Below are 16,554 nucleotides of genomic sequence, written 5' to 3' on the forward strand. Positions count from 1 at the left end.
GAATCCTTTTATATTAAAACATTTTAGAATTACTTAATAAAACATTATGAAGAAGTAATACATATCCTTTGCAAATAACCACAACAACAACAGCAACAACAACCCACAACACACAAACAAAGAAACCCCAAACAAAAAACAAACCCCAAATCTAAGAATGTGCACACTAGGTCAAACGACAAAATTCCCAAAGCACCACCAAACCCAACCCCCCAGGTGACCCTGATGGCAGACTGAAGGCCTCTGACTGTCCTTTCTTGGAGACACCAACACTCTGTATCTCAGAAATGAGGTAAGACAGTTAAAACCTCTCCACCAAATAGAGAAGCAAAATTTTCTTAATTATTTAAAGCTCTTTATTAGAATGAAGAAGGAGGCAGTAAAACACAGTCTCCATTTTAAAGCTCATGAAAGGAGATGCAGCGTCAAAGTCTGGGAAACCATTATGTTCCCTCGAGGAGCAGTGGGGGTCCTATGAGGAGCTGCGGCTCATCTGTCACAGCAGGAGGGCAGGGGCTAATGTCTAAAATACATAATCAGAGGACAGCAGTGCAGGCATTTTTATGCATTAAAAGGTACATGTGGGTTAAATGAGGTTCCTTTTGGGGCATAGGGATGGGGTGAAAGGGAAATACAAGGAGTCGTACCTTTTTAGTCTAAGCCCTATTGTGCTTTTTATTTATTTTTATTTTATTTAAATATTTTTTTGAGAGACACAGAGAAAGAGCACGAGTGGGAAGGGCAGAGGGAGGAGAGAGGGAGAGAGAGAATCTGTAGCAGACTTCTCTCCCTGAGCATGGAGCCCACATGGGGCTCAATCTCACAACCCTGAGATCACGACCTGAGCTGAAACTAAGACTCAGATGCTTAACTGACTGCACCACCCAGGCACCCCAGCCCTACTGTGCTTTTTAATTTTCAAAACATGTCCAGCTTTTATTCCAGAAAAAAACATTTTTTTAATTGCAAGAATATATTATATGGAAAAATCAATTTTCGAAGCCTGACACAACATCGGAACTCAATACACGTGAGCTCTGATTATGATTTTCAATGGTGCAATTCTTTTAGAAGGTGCAATTATAATCATCTGTAAATATCTGCAAAGGGACAAAATGCAGAAAGTAGGCTTTCAAAAAAAAACCCTCTGCTTCAAAAGATGATACAATGCTCACATTTTTGATTTGCTTCTCACTGGATGAAATCTAGGCACAAAGTCACAAAAGGGACATCAAGCATTCTCAGCTCCTGAGGAATCCCACACCTCCGCACCCACAAGACAGCACTTTTCCATCATTTCCCTGAGTGCAGTACACGTATTCCTGAGGCTCCTCCATTTCTTTGAATTTAAGCCAAAATATTGCTTCCCTGTTGATCTCATTCAAGGGGTGGCAAAGTCCTGCCTCTTTTTATAATATAAAGTTTTATTGGAACCTAGCTGCATATCCTCGATGGCTGCGTTGCTACAACGGCACCGTACTTGGCTCGAAGGGCCGAAAATATTGATTTACTCTCTGGCCCTTGACAGAAAGCGTTTGCTGATCTCTGATCTAATCCGCCTGGAACAAAAATGCTGATGTGCATAAAACACTGAAATGTAAGGTGGCCCTGTGTCTTTTTGGCTGGCCCGCCGGTCTAGAAGGGTGATCCAGATAAGCCACTTTGCTTTCTTTCTCCTTTGCTCCCGACTTAATCAGGAGATGAATCGTCACAGCAACAAATGGCCAAATGTCACCTTGCTGTCTTAGACCTGCGGGCCTCAGAGGTCATGACAGTTTTGAAAGCATTCTAGAAATGCACACACTCGCCCTGGGCCCTCTCCTGGCCCTTGCTACCAGGGGACCCCCGCTGAATTGAATCAAATCCTGTCTTGTTAAAGGCACATCCGTCGTGGATCTGTTTCTCGAGAACCTGCAGTTCTCTGTCCTGCATTACAGTCCGTGGCGTGTGCCTCAGCTCTCCCACGGGACTGCAGGCACTTGGAGGGTGGAAGCTGTCTCATTTGTCCTGGTGTCTTCCCAATGCATTCAACCCCACCGCCTTAAGCAAGGGCCGCAGAATGAACAAAGGGTGAATTTTGAAAGTTATGGTTTCATTTCTTTTTATTTAAATTTATTTTATTTTATTTTTTTAAGATTTTATTTATTTATTTATTTATTTATTTATTTATTTATTTATTTATTTGAGACAGAGAGAGAGAGAGAGAGGCAGAGACACAGGCAAAGAGAGAAGCAGGTTCCATGCAGGGAGCCTGATGTGGGACTCGATCCCGGGACTCCGGGATCGCGCCCTGGGCCAAAGGCAGGCGCCAAACTGCTGAGCCACCCAGGGATCCCCTATTTCTTTTTTTTAGGATCAAAATGATTCCGTTCTTGGGAAGCACGCATCGTTTCATTAATTCAACAAGGGGCCATGAAGTCTCGGGTGGCTCTGAGGCTGTGGCAGTCCGGGTAAGCAAACCAGAACCCAAGAGTGTAAATGCTGCAAGGTTAGAAAATCAAAACTTGAGGACCACTAACCATGATAGCCAACTAGGCTCTTCCAGGTGGGGCAAATGCTTAAGCTATACCCAAATAATTCCCTTGCTTTGCAATGCCATTGCTCTGCCAGTGTTTCCCCCGGCTCCTGCTGGAGCGCTCCTAACCACTTCCAGAGGGACGTGCCCTCATGAATCGATTTGTGCTCAAATAAATAAACTATTGAAGACTTTCATATGCCTCAGCTTCTCTTTTTTTTTTCCTAAATATTTTATTTATTTATTCACGAGAGACACACAGAGAGAGGCAGAGACACAGGCAGAGGGAGAAGCAGGCTCCCAGCAGGGAGCCTGATGTGGGACTCGATCCCGGGACTCCAGGATCACACCCTGGGCCAAAGGCAGGTGCCAAACCGCTGAGCCACCCAGGGATCCCGAGGTTCTCTTTTTACGCCATCCAAAGGCATCTTCATTAGCCTAATTTCATTTCACATTTTAGATAAGTCTCAGATCGGTTTTCTCATGCTCCTAATTTGCCTCGTGGTCATTAGATGGCTCTTAGGTTAAATAAGTTGCCGCAAAGCAGGGTCCCTGGTGACAGAAGGGAGTGGTTCACTGACCAGAGACTGCCCAGATGGCCTCCTCGGCTTGCTGTGGGTTCTCAGTGATGTTATACACAATGACGTCACACTCCAGGAGGCGCATGAGGAGGTCTTCCCGAGAGATGATCTGAAAAAGAGAATTGACAGTCGTTTGTCGCGAGGAGCCGATCTTAATATTTAGTGAGAATGACAACTTTCAAATTAGATTCACTGCAGATGGAAGTGTCCTACAGGAAACATTCGCAGGATTTCTATTTCAAATGAAATGTTGGCTCTCTGCTGTATGTAGTTTCCAAGTAACAAATAAGTCTATGAAAATAGCTGGGAACAGATGATTAAAAAAAATTGCACGACGATCTTAGGTACTATTTCTGCGGGCTGTTGAAGCTCCAATTCCGAAGGGAAGGATTACAACACACTGGAAGAAAATGTGTGAGGCATTTCAAACTAACTCCAACTCTAGGCAAGATGGGCTGAGCCGTTATGTATCCTGAATCATTCGGAAGTGCTGATGAGTGATTAATGTGGATCGTTGCACAATCCTCAAGATGGAATTAATCCGTCCCTCTTAGTAGAGGTAAGGTGCCTTATGACAGTTGACAGTGGGGAATATTTTAAAAATATGGAAACTTTTAATGGGTAAAAATATAAAGTTCTTACATTAGGCAAAAGTAACTTTGGTGATCATTTGTGTTTTGAGTAGTCACTCCTTCCTCCGTGGATGCCAGCACGGTCCCTAGGGCTCCTGCACCATGGGCAGGTATTACCGGAACCGGAACCGTTAAGAGGATCCTGCATTTCCAAATCAGGATTTGCATTTGCTATTATTTCAGATACCGAGAGGATCAGAGATTCCCCACAGTTTCTTGACCAGTTGCATTAAAGCAGAACATTTCAGATCAGACGTGGTCTCTCACCACATACCTTGGTTAGAGAACAAAAGCAAAGTGAATGCCTTCCCATATAAAGGGAGGACCACCCTGGCAGGGTTAATGCATCCCTGCTAAACCCACTGCTGCAGACAGCCAGGTTCCCCAGCCCGGTTCCCTAAGGCCTTTTGCATCTAGCTGTGCTCACTCCTGAGGGCTGCTGGCACGTAGTGTCACAAACGGAGCGGCTTAAACAACAGAAATCCATGTCCCACAGTCTGGAGGCTGCAAGTGTTGCTGTTTGTGATTGTAAGGCTCCGGACTGCTGCAGCCTTGCTGCCAGGCTGCGAATGAAGTCACCCTTAGAGGAAGGCAGAGCCCAGGATGGGGCAGGAAAAGCAGCAGCCGCCCCTGGATCATGCCAGCCCTGAAGCTGTATCTTTCTTTAGACCACCAGCCACATAAACTGAAGAATTTCCTTATTTACTAAGCCAGTTTATGTTGCCTTTTTCCACTAGGATTTGCAACCCCAAACAGCCCAAACTGTTACAGAGAACAAGGTCTTGAATAAAAATGAGGAGGAAGGCACCCGCATGGCTCAGTCGATTAAGCGTCTGCCTTCGGCTCAGGTCATGATCCTGAGGTCCTGGGATCGAGTCCTGCATTGGGCTCCCTGCCCAGTGGAGAGTCTGCTTCTCCTTCTGTCCCTAGCCCCTGCTCATGCTGTTTTTCATGCTCTCAAATAAATAAATAAAATCTTTTTTAAAAAACTAAATAAGAACAAGGAGGCTAAAAGACAGAGTGGTCTTGCAGAGGAGTATAATAAATTTAATTTGGGGTACGCTGATTCAGAAGTGCCGGCAGGACTCCTGGGGGAGGGCGCCAGAGGGCAGCTGGGTTTGGAGGTCAACAGGCTGGCGACAGATTTGAATGGCATTGCCTCCTATAGGGGCGCTGAAGCCATAGGACTGGATAAGATTTAGGAGGGTTGTCCATTAGGAGAAAGGAGAGCGCTGTGGGGAAAACTGAATTTAAAGGGGGCCTCCTGGGATGCCTGGGTGGCTCAGTGGTTGAGCGTAAGCCTTTGACTAAGGATGTGATTCCAGGGTCCTGGGATCAAGTCCCGCACTGGACTCCCTGCAGGGAGCCTGCTTCTCCCTCTGCCTGGGTCTCTGCCTCTTTCTCTGTGTCTCTCATGAATAAATAAAATCTTTTTCTTTCTTTCTTTTTTTTTTTTTTAAAGCAGCCTCAGATGCACAAGGGAAGTCAGGGTGCGAAGGCAGCAGAAAGGGGAAGGAGACTTTCTCCTGGAAGCCAGGGAAGACAGGACTTTGGGAATTAGGAGCTCACTGGTGACACTGGCCAGGGCGTTTCCTGTGATGTGGTAGGGACAGAGCCTGATGGCACTGGGCTGACAAATGGCCGGGGCGTGCAGGAGTGAGCCTGGCAACGGGGCAGCAGTGGCAAGGGCCGGGGGCAGAGGAAGAGGCCTGTAGCCAGCGGGGAGGCCAAATGCTATTCTCAAAGGGCTGATGGTTATACTCTGTGCGACCCCAATAGACAATAACCATGAAGGGTGACACGTGTGATGATGTAGGCGGGTAAAGCTGCTATGGGGGTACAAGAAAAGAGCTCGGTAGCCAAACAAGGCATGGGGAAGAAGCAGGAAACACTGAGGGCTTCCTGGAGGAGGTGACATCCTGCATGCAATCTCGATGAATAGGCCTGGGGTGGGATTGGAAGAGGACAGGCTGTTGCAGGATGTGGTGCGTGCAAAGCCGGACAGTAGGGTCTGAAGAGCGGCAGGCAGGGTGATGAGAGGTGTCTCTTCTCATCCTCTCAGGGATATTTAAATGTCTCACGAGGAGGATTGTGTTGCATCTGTCACGGGGAAGCAGTGAAACTGCTGGAGAAATGTAAAGATGGGTCGAAATTTAGATGGACATGCTAGTGCTTCAGCAAGGCTTGTTTTTTTTTTTTTTCAATATTTTATTTATTTATTTATTTATTTATTTATGTATTTATTTATTTATTTATTCATGGGAGACACACACAGAGAGAGAGGCAGAGACACAGGCAGAGGGAGAAGCAGGCTCTTTGCAGGGAGCCCAACGCGGGACTCGACCCCAGGACTCCAGGGTCACGCCCTGGACTGAAGGCAGATGCTCAACCACTGAGCCACCCAGGTGACCTTTTTTTTTTTTTTTTTTTTAAGGCTTGGCTTTAGACTGAACAACATTTTTCTCTTCTTCATTCTTGCAGGCCCCCCCCTCCTCTTTACTTGCTTTTCTATAGAATCCTTTGTTCCAGGAACTTGGTATCGATATTGATAACCTGCTGACCTCAACGTGTACTTAGCACCGAGACTGGCGCCAGTGCTGTCAGGAGGCCACCTTGACGGGAGGAGGCAGGCTGGCAGCCCCGACCCGACCCTTCACATGCTCTGTTTTCCTGTAAAACCTCTCAGCCTTTTGCCCCCAGTGGGTCTGCAGGGTTTTTTCCATTTTTCAAGTTTTTATTTAAACTCCAGTTGGTTGACATACACTGTAAAATCAGTTTCAGGTGCAGGATTTCGTGATTCATCACTTACGTGTGACACCCAGTGCACATCATGGCAAGTGCCTCCCCTTAACGCCCGTCACCCAGTTGCCCCATCCCTCCACCCACCTCCCCTCCAGCAACCCTCAGTTTCTCTTCTGTAGTTAACAGTCTGTTTTCTGGTTTGCTTCTCTTTCTCCACCCCACCCCAGGTTCATCCGTTTTGTTTCTTAAATTCCACATGTGAGTGAGCTCATATGGTATTTGTTTTTCTCTGACAGACTTATTTCGCTTAGCATGATACTCTCTAGCTCCAACCACGTTGTTGCAAATGGCAAGATTTCATTCTTTTTGATGACTGAGTAATATTCCAGGGTATTTATATACCACATCTTCTTTATGCATTCACCTGTCGATGGACATTTGGGCCCTCTCCATAATTTGGCTCTCGTAGATAATGCTGCTATGAACACTGGATGCATATATCTCTTGGAATCTGTATTTTTGCATCCTATGGGTAAATGCCTAGTAGTGCACTTGCTGGCTTGTAGAGTAATTCTATTTTTAAGTTTTTGAGCAAACTCTGTAGTGTTTTCCAGAGTGGCTGCACCTCTTTGCATCCCCACTAACAGCGCATGAGGGTTCCCTCTTCTCTGCATCCTCACCAACATCTGGTATTTCCTGCGCTGTGGATTTTAGTCATATCGGAGACATATCGGAGGTATCTTTTTGTTTTTAATTTTTTTTTAATTTTTTTTTTATTGGAGGTATCTTATTGTGGTTTTGACTTGTATCGCCCTCATGATGAGCGATGTTGAGCATCTTTTCATGTGCCTGTTAGCCATCTGGATGTCTTTGGAAAGACGTCGGTTCACATCTTCTCGTTTTTAAACTGGGTCTGCAGTTTTGAAGGCATTAGCCTGCTGCAGCCTCCTTTGCCTGGCAAAGTAATAAAGCTATTGTTCCTCTTTATCCCCAAATTCTGTCTTCATGTTATATCTCACCTCCAGAGCACAGAGGTAGGTTTTCAACAACAGTAGCACTGTTGCTCAATAAGCCAGTAATATCTATTACTATTGAGTGGTTTATTACCGAAGGAGGCTTTTCTTTCACAGAAAGTACCCACTGGGCCCAGGGTAGTTGGGTAATGTAGAATCATATACATTTTATTTTATTTTTTAAAGACTTTATTTATTTATTCATAAGAGACACACACACAGAGAGAGAGAGAGAGAGAGAGAGAGAGAGGCAGAGACACAGGCAGAGAGAGAAGCAGGCTCCATGCTGGGAGCCTGATGTGGGACTCGATCCCGGGACCCCAGGATCATGCCCAGGGTTGAAGGCAGATGCTCAATCACTGGGCCGCCCAGGCGTCCCAAGGGTCAGATGCATTTTAAACACAGTTTAGAAATTTTGGGAAGAAGTAGAGGGAGAGAGAGAATCTTAAGCAGGTTCTGCACACAGCACAGAGCCTGACACAGGGCTCAATCTCTCAACCCTGAGATCATGACCTGAGCCGAAATTAAGAATCTGATGCTTAACAGACTGAGCCACCCCGGCGCCCTAAGATTAGAAATTTTATGAGTCTAAAAGTCCAGATTAGATCCATCCCTTCCAAGAATATCTAATTTAAATTCTTTGCTCCAGGCAAGGCAAACATTTAAAGTAGAGACGGTGGTGGTCCTCCGTCAGAGGAGAAACACCTGTCTCCACCTGTCCCTCACCCACTCCCACCCCCATGTTTGTGGAAGAGAGAGGGAGAAGCAAAGAATAAGAGCACAGTGTGAAGGTGTAGGAGCCCGGGTGACTCTGCCCTTGGGTCTCCTCTTAGCAAAAGCCACCAGGACTTACATCGTATGTCTCCACGGCAAAGTCGGGCCGAACGCTTTCGAGCTTGGAGAGCGTGCCCACGATCTGGAACATGCCTTCCTTCAGTTTGGCTGATGAGGCTTCAGGCATGGTTGACTTATTTTCATCTTCTTCCTCCTCCTCTTCTGTAATTTCTTCGAGAGAAGCCCCAACTACACAGTTAGACAGAAACTGCAAGAAAACACACAGTGACTAAGAAAATGCTAAGAACAACTTAAAGTGAGGGCAGTCGGTGAAATGATTCTAAAAACTGACTTCTCTTGAGGGTTAGCAAGAGCCAGTGTGTTGTACGTGGTTCTCTTGCTAAAATTAACAATAACCACAGTGACATGGTGAAGTGGGTACTGTTAGGATGCTCTATTTTTACGGATGAGGAACCCAGGCTCAGAGAGCTTAAAGAATATGGTAAGGGGGCACCTGGGAGGCTCAGTGGTTGAGGGTCTGCCTTTGGCTCAGGTCGTGATCTCAGGGTCCCGGGATCGAGTCCCGCATCTGGATCCCTGCATGGAGCCTGCTTCTTCCTCTGCCTGTCTCTGCCTCTCTCTCTGTCTCTCATGAATAGATGGATAGAGTCTTAAAAAAAAAAAAAAGAATGTGGTAAGGACATTCCCTGCTCTGGCAACAGGCTGGGCAGGGCTGCAGTCACTATATTGGTCTTGTCTCATAGAAATGTAGAAATGGAAATACTATCCACTCAGGTCAATTAAATTGGCTCGTAGCCACAGTAACAGAAGTAAAAAGAAACCAGTGAAATGAATTTAAATAATGTTTCATTTAGCCCAACAGATTTGAAATATTACTAATTTGACATGTAATCGATACAAAAATGATTAATGAGAACCTTTAGGTTCCTTTTGTTTATACTAAGTCTTTGTTTTTTTTTTTTTAATATTATTTATTTATGATAGTCATACAGAGAGAGAGAGGCAGACACAAGGCAGAGACATAGGCAGAGACATAGGCAGAGGGAGAAGCAGGCTCCATGCACCGTGAGCCCGACGTGGGATTTGATCCCGGGTCTCCAGGACTGTGCCTGGGCCAAAGGCAGGCGCCAAACCGCTGCGCCACCCAGGGATCCCTATACTAAGTCTTTGAAATGCAGTGTGCACTTTACACTGAGCTCAGGCACGGTTCCCTTTGGACTTGCCACATTGGAAGATTCAATAGCCACATGTGGTCCTCAGTGGCCTACCTTAATGACTAATGAAATAGAATCAAGCTGGCAAAAAACAAAGACAAAACCCCAAAACCAAAGAGGGGCGCCTGGGTGGTTCAGTCAGTTAAGTGTGTGACTCCTGATTTCAGCTCAGGTCATGATCTCAGGATCATGAGATCAATCGAGCTTCCACCACTGGCCTCTGTGCTGGACATGGAGCCTGCTTAAGATTCTCTCTCTCTCTCTGCCCCTCTGCCCCTTCCCCCTCACCTTGCTAAAATGTGATTTCTCTCTCTCAAAAGGAAAAAAAAAAAAAAGAATCAAGTTGGCAAAGTTCTGTTTCTTTTTTTTTAAATTTTTTTAAAATTTATTTATGAAAGTCACAGAGAGAGAGAGGGAGAGAGAGAGGCTGAGACACAGGCAGAGGGAGAAGAAGCAGGCTCCATGCACTGGGAGCCCGACGTGGGACTCGATCCCGGGTCTCCAGGATCGCGCCCTGGGCCAAAGGCAGGCGCTAAACCGCTGCACCACCCAGGGATCCCAGTTCTGTTTCTTATTTACAAAAGTTGTCCTTGGGAATGATTCATGTAACATTTAAAAGTTTCATATATACATATGTGCATATATATTATATGCATATATATTTATACATATATCATTATTTATATATAAAAAAGAATGATTTCATTTTAATTTGCAATTTAAGCATATGTAAGTAATCATGACATTATCACATGTTGGGAGGAAAAAAAAATACCAAAACCAAACAAACCAGAAGTCCCACCTCATTTATTTCGATAAAAATCAGTTTGAATTCGTAATGCAAGATTATCAGGTTCGACCACTTATGGGAATATATTTCTTCCAAGTATGTCATATATTTTCATTTCTCGCTCAAACATACATATTCAATTTTATTATCCCACTTCCCAGACAAAGACACTGATGTCCGGCTGTAAGGAACTTACCAGAGATTGCACGGGCAGGGTGGGGTGCAACTAGACCTTCTGATCCCCAAGGCAGCATGTGTGCCACAACTGCCACCCTATTCTCTCCCAGGGACGAGTGGGGGAGAGGGACCGGGGGCAGGGGACCTGGTGGTGGTGCACAGCTGGGTGGGGGGCCTGAAGACTAGAGACCCAGCCTCCATTTCTTTCAAATGCTCCATATCCCCACTCCCCTGTTGCTTGCTATGGAGAACAATTCCCTAAAATTTTGGAACTAGAGATCCAAAATTTTGGAACTAGTCAAGGAATAACTGAAAAATTCTGTTATTGATAAGCTTTTGGACAAGATCTCTACAAACTAAAAGAAAATGGTTTGTTCTAAAAATACTATGTTGTAAAAAAATAATCAGAGCTCAAAAGAGGGTAAAGGAAAAGGTAAATTCTCTTGCCTCCCACCCTCCTAATCTCAATCAGGCCACCTCCCTTTTTAAAATAATCCAGGGGGGACCTGGGTGGCTCAGTCCGTTAAGCACTAAGCACCCAACTCTTGATTTCAGCTCAGGTCATGATCTCAGAGTCGTGGGATCCAGTCCCACGTGGGCCTTATGCTCTGCACGGTGTTGGCTTGTTCCTCTCCCTTTGCTCCTCCCAGTCCCCCCACCCCCTTAAACAAATATAACCTTTTTAAAAAAATCCAATAGTTTTCATTGGATCTAGAATATAAACCAAACTCCTGACCCTCCTCCTCACCCCCATTCTGGATCCTGCTTTGTTAATTTATGCAACAGAAATCACTGGAGTTCTGATCACACGTGGGGCAGCAGTTAGCTGCTAGGCAGGGCCACCTTCTGACTTTCATGGGCCCTTTTCTCCAAGAAAAAAAATATTAAAAATTTTATTTTGGGGCATCTGGGTAGCTCAGTTGGTTAAGCATCTGCCTTCGGCTCAGGTCATGATCTTAGGATCCTGGGATCAAGTCCTGCATTGGACTCCCTGCTCAGCGGGGAGCCCTCCACACCCACTCCCTCTTTCTCTGCTCCTCCCCCCCAGTCCCCTACTTGTGTTCTCTCTGTCAAATAAACAAATAAAAAATCTAAAAAATAAATAAAAATTGTATTTCATGACTGTATTGCCCTGAAGACCCATAATCTTTGGCTCTAAAATTTCATTTGCTTCCTCCTGATTTTAAAAGAAAAAAAAATTTAAAGCATTCTTCTTTCTCCTTCTTCTTTTTTAAGATTTTATTTATTTATTCATGAGAGACACAGAGAGAGGCAGAGACACAGGCAGAGGGAGAAGCAGGCTCCCTGCAGGGAGCCCAATGCAGGACTCGATCCTGGGACTCCAGGATCACGCCCTGGGCTGAACGCAGACACTTGACTGCTGAGCCACCAGGGCGTCCCTGATTTTAAAAGATATTAAGACATTTTTGTGGGCCTCCAAGTCTTGTGGGCCCTGGGCACTGTGCCTGCTGGCCGGGGGCCCCGATTTCCTGCACCCTCACCTCCCTGTCCTCCGACTCCCACCTCAGAACCTCTGCCTCTGCTGTGCCCTGAGCCCTGGCTCCTCTGGCTCGATCATCATCTAAGGGTTGAGGTTAAGGCCAGCTTTAAAGAGAGCCCTTTCTGAGACTTGAAAGCAGCTGCCCTCTCGCACCAGCCAATCTTCTTCTCCCTTTCTTTCAAAGTACCTATCACAATAGAAATGCTGCATTTGCTCAAAAAATCGTGACTCCTTCCAGAGGCAAGGTCATCAAAGGCAGCACCTGCTTCCTTATCCACTGTGTAGTTCTCTATGCCTGCTACTCAGCAGGTGTCATGAAGGTACGAGGCAGTAACAGTGATGTGTCTTGTCTATATTTTGAGACTTTTTTTTTTACTTTAGTTTTTAAAAAAGATTTATTTATTTGAGAGAGAGAGAATGGAGGGAGGGGCAGAGAGAGAATCTTCAAACAGACTCCCCGTAGGGTGTGGAGCTCACTATCCTGAGATCATGAGCTGAGCTGAAACCAAGGGTTGGAAGCTCAATCTACTGAGCCATCCAGGTGTCTCTATTTTGAGACATTTTCTGTGTATAGATCATCTCTATTTATTTTTATTTTTTGATCATCTCTATTTATTTATCTATCTACCTACCTATATTCTATTTGTATCTATCTTTTTGAAAGACATGAATCACTTCATACTACATCTGTCTTTTTAATGCTTCCTTTCTTTATTTTTTCTTTCTTTCTTTCTTTCTTTCTTTCTTTCTTTCTTTCTTTCTTTATTTTTTGCTTCCTTTCTTTAAATAATTTTTTTTTTTTACTGTATTTTTTCATTTTGTCTCCTGGTTCTTTCTCAGCCCCCCTTACTTTTCCAGTAATGTAGAAGATAGAGCATGTATTTTTAGTCTCTTGTAGTAGATACATATTATATACGATGGACATACTGTTAAAAAACCAAAATTCCACTGAGAACACTTGAAGATATAATTGCCTTTACTAAGTCATGAATTGAGCAGCCATTCCATCTAGCAAGCTAGGGAGCTCTGAGAAGCTGCTCAAAATGGAAAGTTTTTATAGGAAGGAGGGTGGGGTGAGGAGTTATTAGCACAAAAAGAAAGGATTGTTTTAGCTAGGTCACCTTGCCTTAGGGAAGAGGGGAGTCTAACGCAGGTCACTTCATCTTCCTTCGGGGAATGGAGAGAGCCTTGTGACAGATAACTCCTGGGTGCCAACCAGGGAATTCCAGACTGTGTTAAAATTCCACTCCTGGAGAGGTTGAAACTACAGTGGAGTCTAGGTTTGCTGTCCTGAGGGCAAATGACTCCACCATGGGCCCTCGTGGCTTCCCTTTAAACATCACCATCACGTATAAATACATGCTATTGCATGCCATATATACAATATCCTATTTTTACATATAAATTATCTACCTAAATCTCTATTTTTTTTTGGACTGATCAACTTTAGATGGTGTACTGGGTTGAATAGTGGTCCCCTACTCCCTTCCCATCCCCCATTTGGAAATTGGGTCTTTGCAGATGTAATCAAGTTAAAATGGGGTCATATTGGATTAGAGTGGGCTCTAATCTAATGACACAAGGGGGAAATTTGGCCAGAGAGACCCTTGAGGAGAACACCATGGAAGGCAGAGGCCGAGGTTGGAGTGATGAGTCTACAAGCCAAGAGGTGTGAGAATCGCCGGCAAGCACCTGAATCTTCCTCACAGATTTTATAAGGAACCAACACTTTGCCAACACTTTGACTCCAGGCTTCTGGCCTCCAGAACCAAGACAGAATAAAGTGTGTTGTTTTAAGTCACCCAGTGTAAGGTAATTTGTGATCACAGCCCTAGGAAACCAGTACAGGTGGTATGGGCTGTGGCCACGTCCTATTTTAGGAAGCCTATGTTGTCTGAAAATGCGATCACTAGCCTCAGAGAAGTCTGCCCCGGGGAAGTTGCACTGCTGTGTAGCTCTGGAGGGTAGGGTTGAGATGAAGGAGTCCTGCAGGCAAGTGATAAAATTATGGCTTCTTCTGATTACTTTTTTAAGATGAAGGGCCTCCGGATCCTCTCCTAGAATAATATCCTCACTTCTCAGGGCTAAAGATGAAGGGTGGGGAGTTTAGTGGGACTCAGGGCCCAAACAGCGTCTGGCACATAATAGACCCTCAAACTGTATGTTGAGGGGATGGACGAATGAATACGCTTGGTTGGACCACATAACCACTGGACTTACCTGCCGGTTGCCTGCCTAGATGCGGTGCGTGGGGAAAGAGAACCGGAGGCCTGGGCTCTGGGTCCAGGTCAGGCCCCCAACTTCCTATGTGAACTGAGGCAAGTTCCTTCCTCCCTCTGAGCCTCAGTTTCCTTTCATTAACGGGGGAGGAGCCAGCGCTGGACTGGCCATCTCCAGACTCCTGGGCTTCCAGCTGGGGCTCTGCGTGAGGACTGGTACCCGGGACCACGAGGGACCCTCCTTTCGGGGAGGCTGTGGCGCAGACTCTCCCTGGGTTCGGGGGCTCGGGAGCTGCGGGCGGGGGGCTGCAGGATGGGGGCTCGGGGCTTGGAGCTGGGGGCAGGGGGCTGGGACGGGGGGCTCAGGAGCTAGGGCTGGGGGCTGCGGGAGGGGGGGCTCGGGAGCTGCGGGCGGGGGTGCTGGGGGAGGGGGGCTCGGGAGCTGGGGCTGGGGGCTGCGGGAGGGGGGCTCGGGAGCTGGGGCTGGGGGCTGCGGGAGGGGGGCTCGGGAGCTGGGGGGGTGTTGGGGGCCGGGGCTGGGGACGGGGGCTCGGGAGCTGGGGCTCGGCTCTGACCCGCCGCCGCTCACCTTCCCGATGTTCCCGCTGCTGTATGAATCCAGGTGGTTTACAAACACCCTCTGGACGCGGATAACTTTCTCGGTGGCTGCAGTAACTTCCTCCTCTTCAGCCATGGCCGGAGCCTCACTGGTTGCTAAGGAGGAAGCGTCCGTCTGGTTGGCAAGGAGGCAGGGCGGGGGCGGGGCCTGTAGGGGCGGGGCCTCGGCGCGGGGCGGGGCCTCAGGGGGCGGGGCCTAGGGGCGGGGCCTCGGCGCGGGGCGGGGCCTCCGAGGGCGGGCTCAAGGCGCGGGGCGGGGCCTCTAGGGGCGGGGCCTCTAGGGGCGGGGCCTCTAGGGGCGGGGCCTCTAGGGGCGGGGCCTCTAGGGGCGGGGCCTCTAGGGGCGGGGCCTCTAGGGGCGGGGCCTCTAGGGGCGGGGCCTCTAGGGGCGGGGCCTCTAGGGGCGGGGCCTCTAGGGGCGGGGCCTCCGGTTTCCCGCGCGGGGGTCTCCCCGCCCCGCTCCCCGCGGGCTTGGCTCCCGCCCGCTGCTCCCCCGCGCGCCGAGTCCTCCTTCCGAGCCTCTTGGGGCCCGGCCACGGGGCCACGTGACCCCCACCCCCTTTCATCGCTTTCGTTCCGACCCTGGCAGAACCCGCAGGACCGAAAATGCTGCCGACTCTGCTGAACGAGGGGAGCCCGACCGGAGGGGGGCGCGTCCTCCGTCCCCCCGCGGGAGCAGCTGCGGCGCCGCCTCGCGGGTGCAGGATGCCCGAGGGACTGCGTGCGCCGCCCCCCGCGCCTGTCCTGGGGCTGCGACCCCGCGGGCGCTGGGGCCGCTCCGGAGACCTCGGGGTGCGCGGGGGGGCGGGGCGGGGGGCGGGGGGGCGGCCAGAGGGTCACCCACGTTCACGACCGGCTGGGATCTAGGCTTTTGACCTTTCCCGGTGAGATTATACACGCAGGTGCTCGGCTAAGCGACACATTAAAAGATGACGTCGTTTGTCCTGTCACCGGGCCACAGGCGTCCTGGTGCACATCCTCCTGCCCGTGGCTCGGAATAGTCAGGTTCTATTGAAATACTTCGTGCTCTGAACAATAACTTGTTAAATGTAAATATTTAACACATATGCCAATTAGAAAAAAAAATTTTTTTTCTTTAACTGATTGCCTCAAAAAAAAAAAAATGTGCCCCAGGAGTTCCAGCCAGCTTGGAGGCTCTGGGCGTTCAGCAGATCTGGCCTTGAATTCCAGCTCTGCAGCCATTTGTGGGAGGTTGGGATAAATCGGCTGTAAAACAGGAGTGAAATCACCAGCCTCACAGGCCTATTAGGATTAAATAAGAAATACATGACAGCCTTTGCTGAAGGGGTGTCCAAAGGCGAACTTGCCTTTCTTTTTCCTGCAACACTAAGGCCTGTTTCTGCAAATGGGAGACTTTCATGCTTTTTTTTTTTTTTGTCTCCACCCCTTTTCAATTAATTGGTTATTAATTTATTATTAGTTCATTAATTAATGGTGGAGGAGAGGGAGAGAGAATCTTAGGCAGGATCCACAGAGGATCCAGTACAGAGCCTGATGCTGGGCTGGATCACAACCCTGAGATCATGACTTGAGCCAAAATCAAGAGTTGGATGCTTAACTGACTGAGCCACCCAGGCACCCCCCCTCCTTCTTTTTTATACAGGTCTCATAAAACTTGTTTTGGTAAAATAATTAACACTTTGAAATTTTGCATTCAATCTGGGAACAGCTTGCTCATAGCAACATTCTATTTTTAAAATCATCAACAAGATGTAAAAATATTCATGCAGGACCTG

The 16,554-nt window shown here is 47.5% G+C and overlaps 1 protein-coding gene across 1 annotated transcript in view; it reads right to left on the reverse strand.

The window, feature by feature from the left end:
* AK7 (adenylate kinase 7) overlaps positions 1–14,873 on the reverse strand; it is a 76,450-nt gene extending 61,577 nt beyond the window's left edge. Inside the window, 3 exon segments of the mRNA XM_041759204.1 lie at positions 3,097–3,205; positions 8,337–8,525; positions 14,769–14,873. Coding sequence (XP_041615138.1) covers positions 3,097–3,205; positions 8,337–8,525; positions 14,769–14,873 — 403 coding nt within the window.
* Between the last annotated feature and the right edge of the window lie 1,681 nt (positions 14,874–16,554).

This window comes from Vulpes lagopus, chromosome 6 (genome assembly GCF_018345385.1).
Source record: "Vulpes lagopus strain Blue_001 chromosome 6, ASM1834538v1, whole genome shotgun sequence".
In the NCBI taxonomy this organism is placed as follows: Eukaryota; Metazoa; Chordata; class Mammalia; order Carnivora; family Canidae; genus Vulpes; species Vulpes lagopus.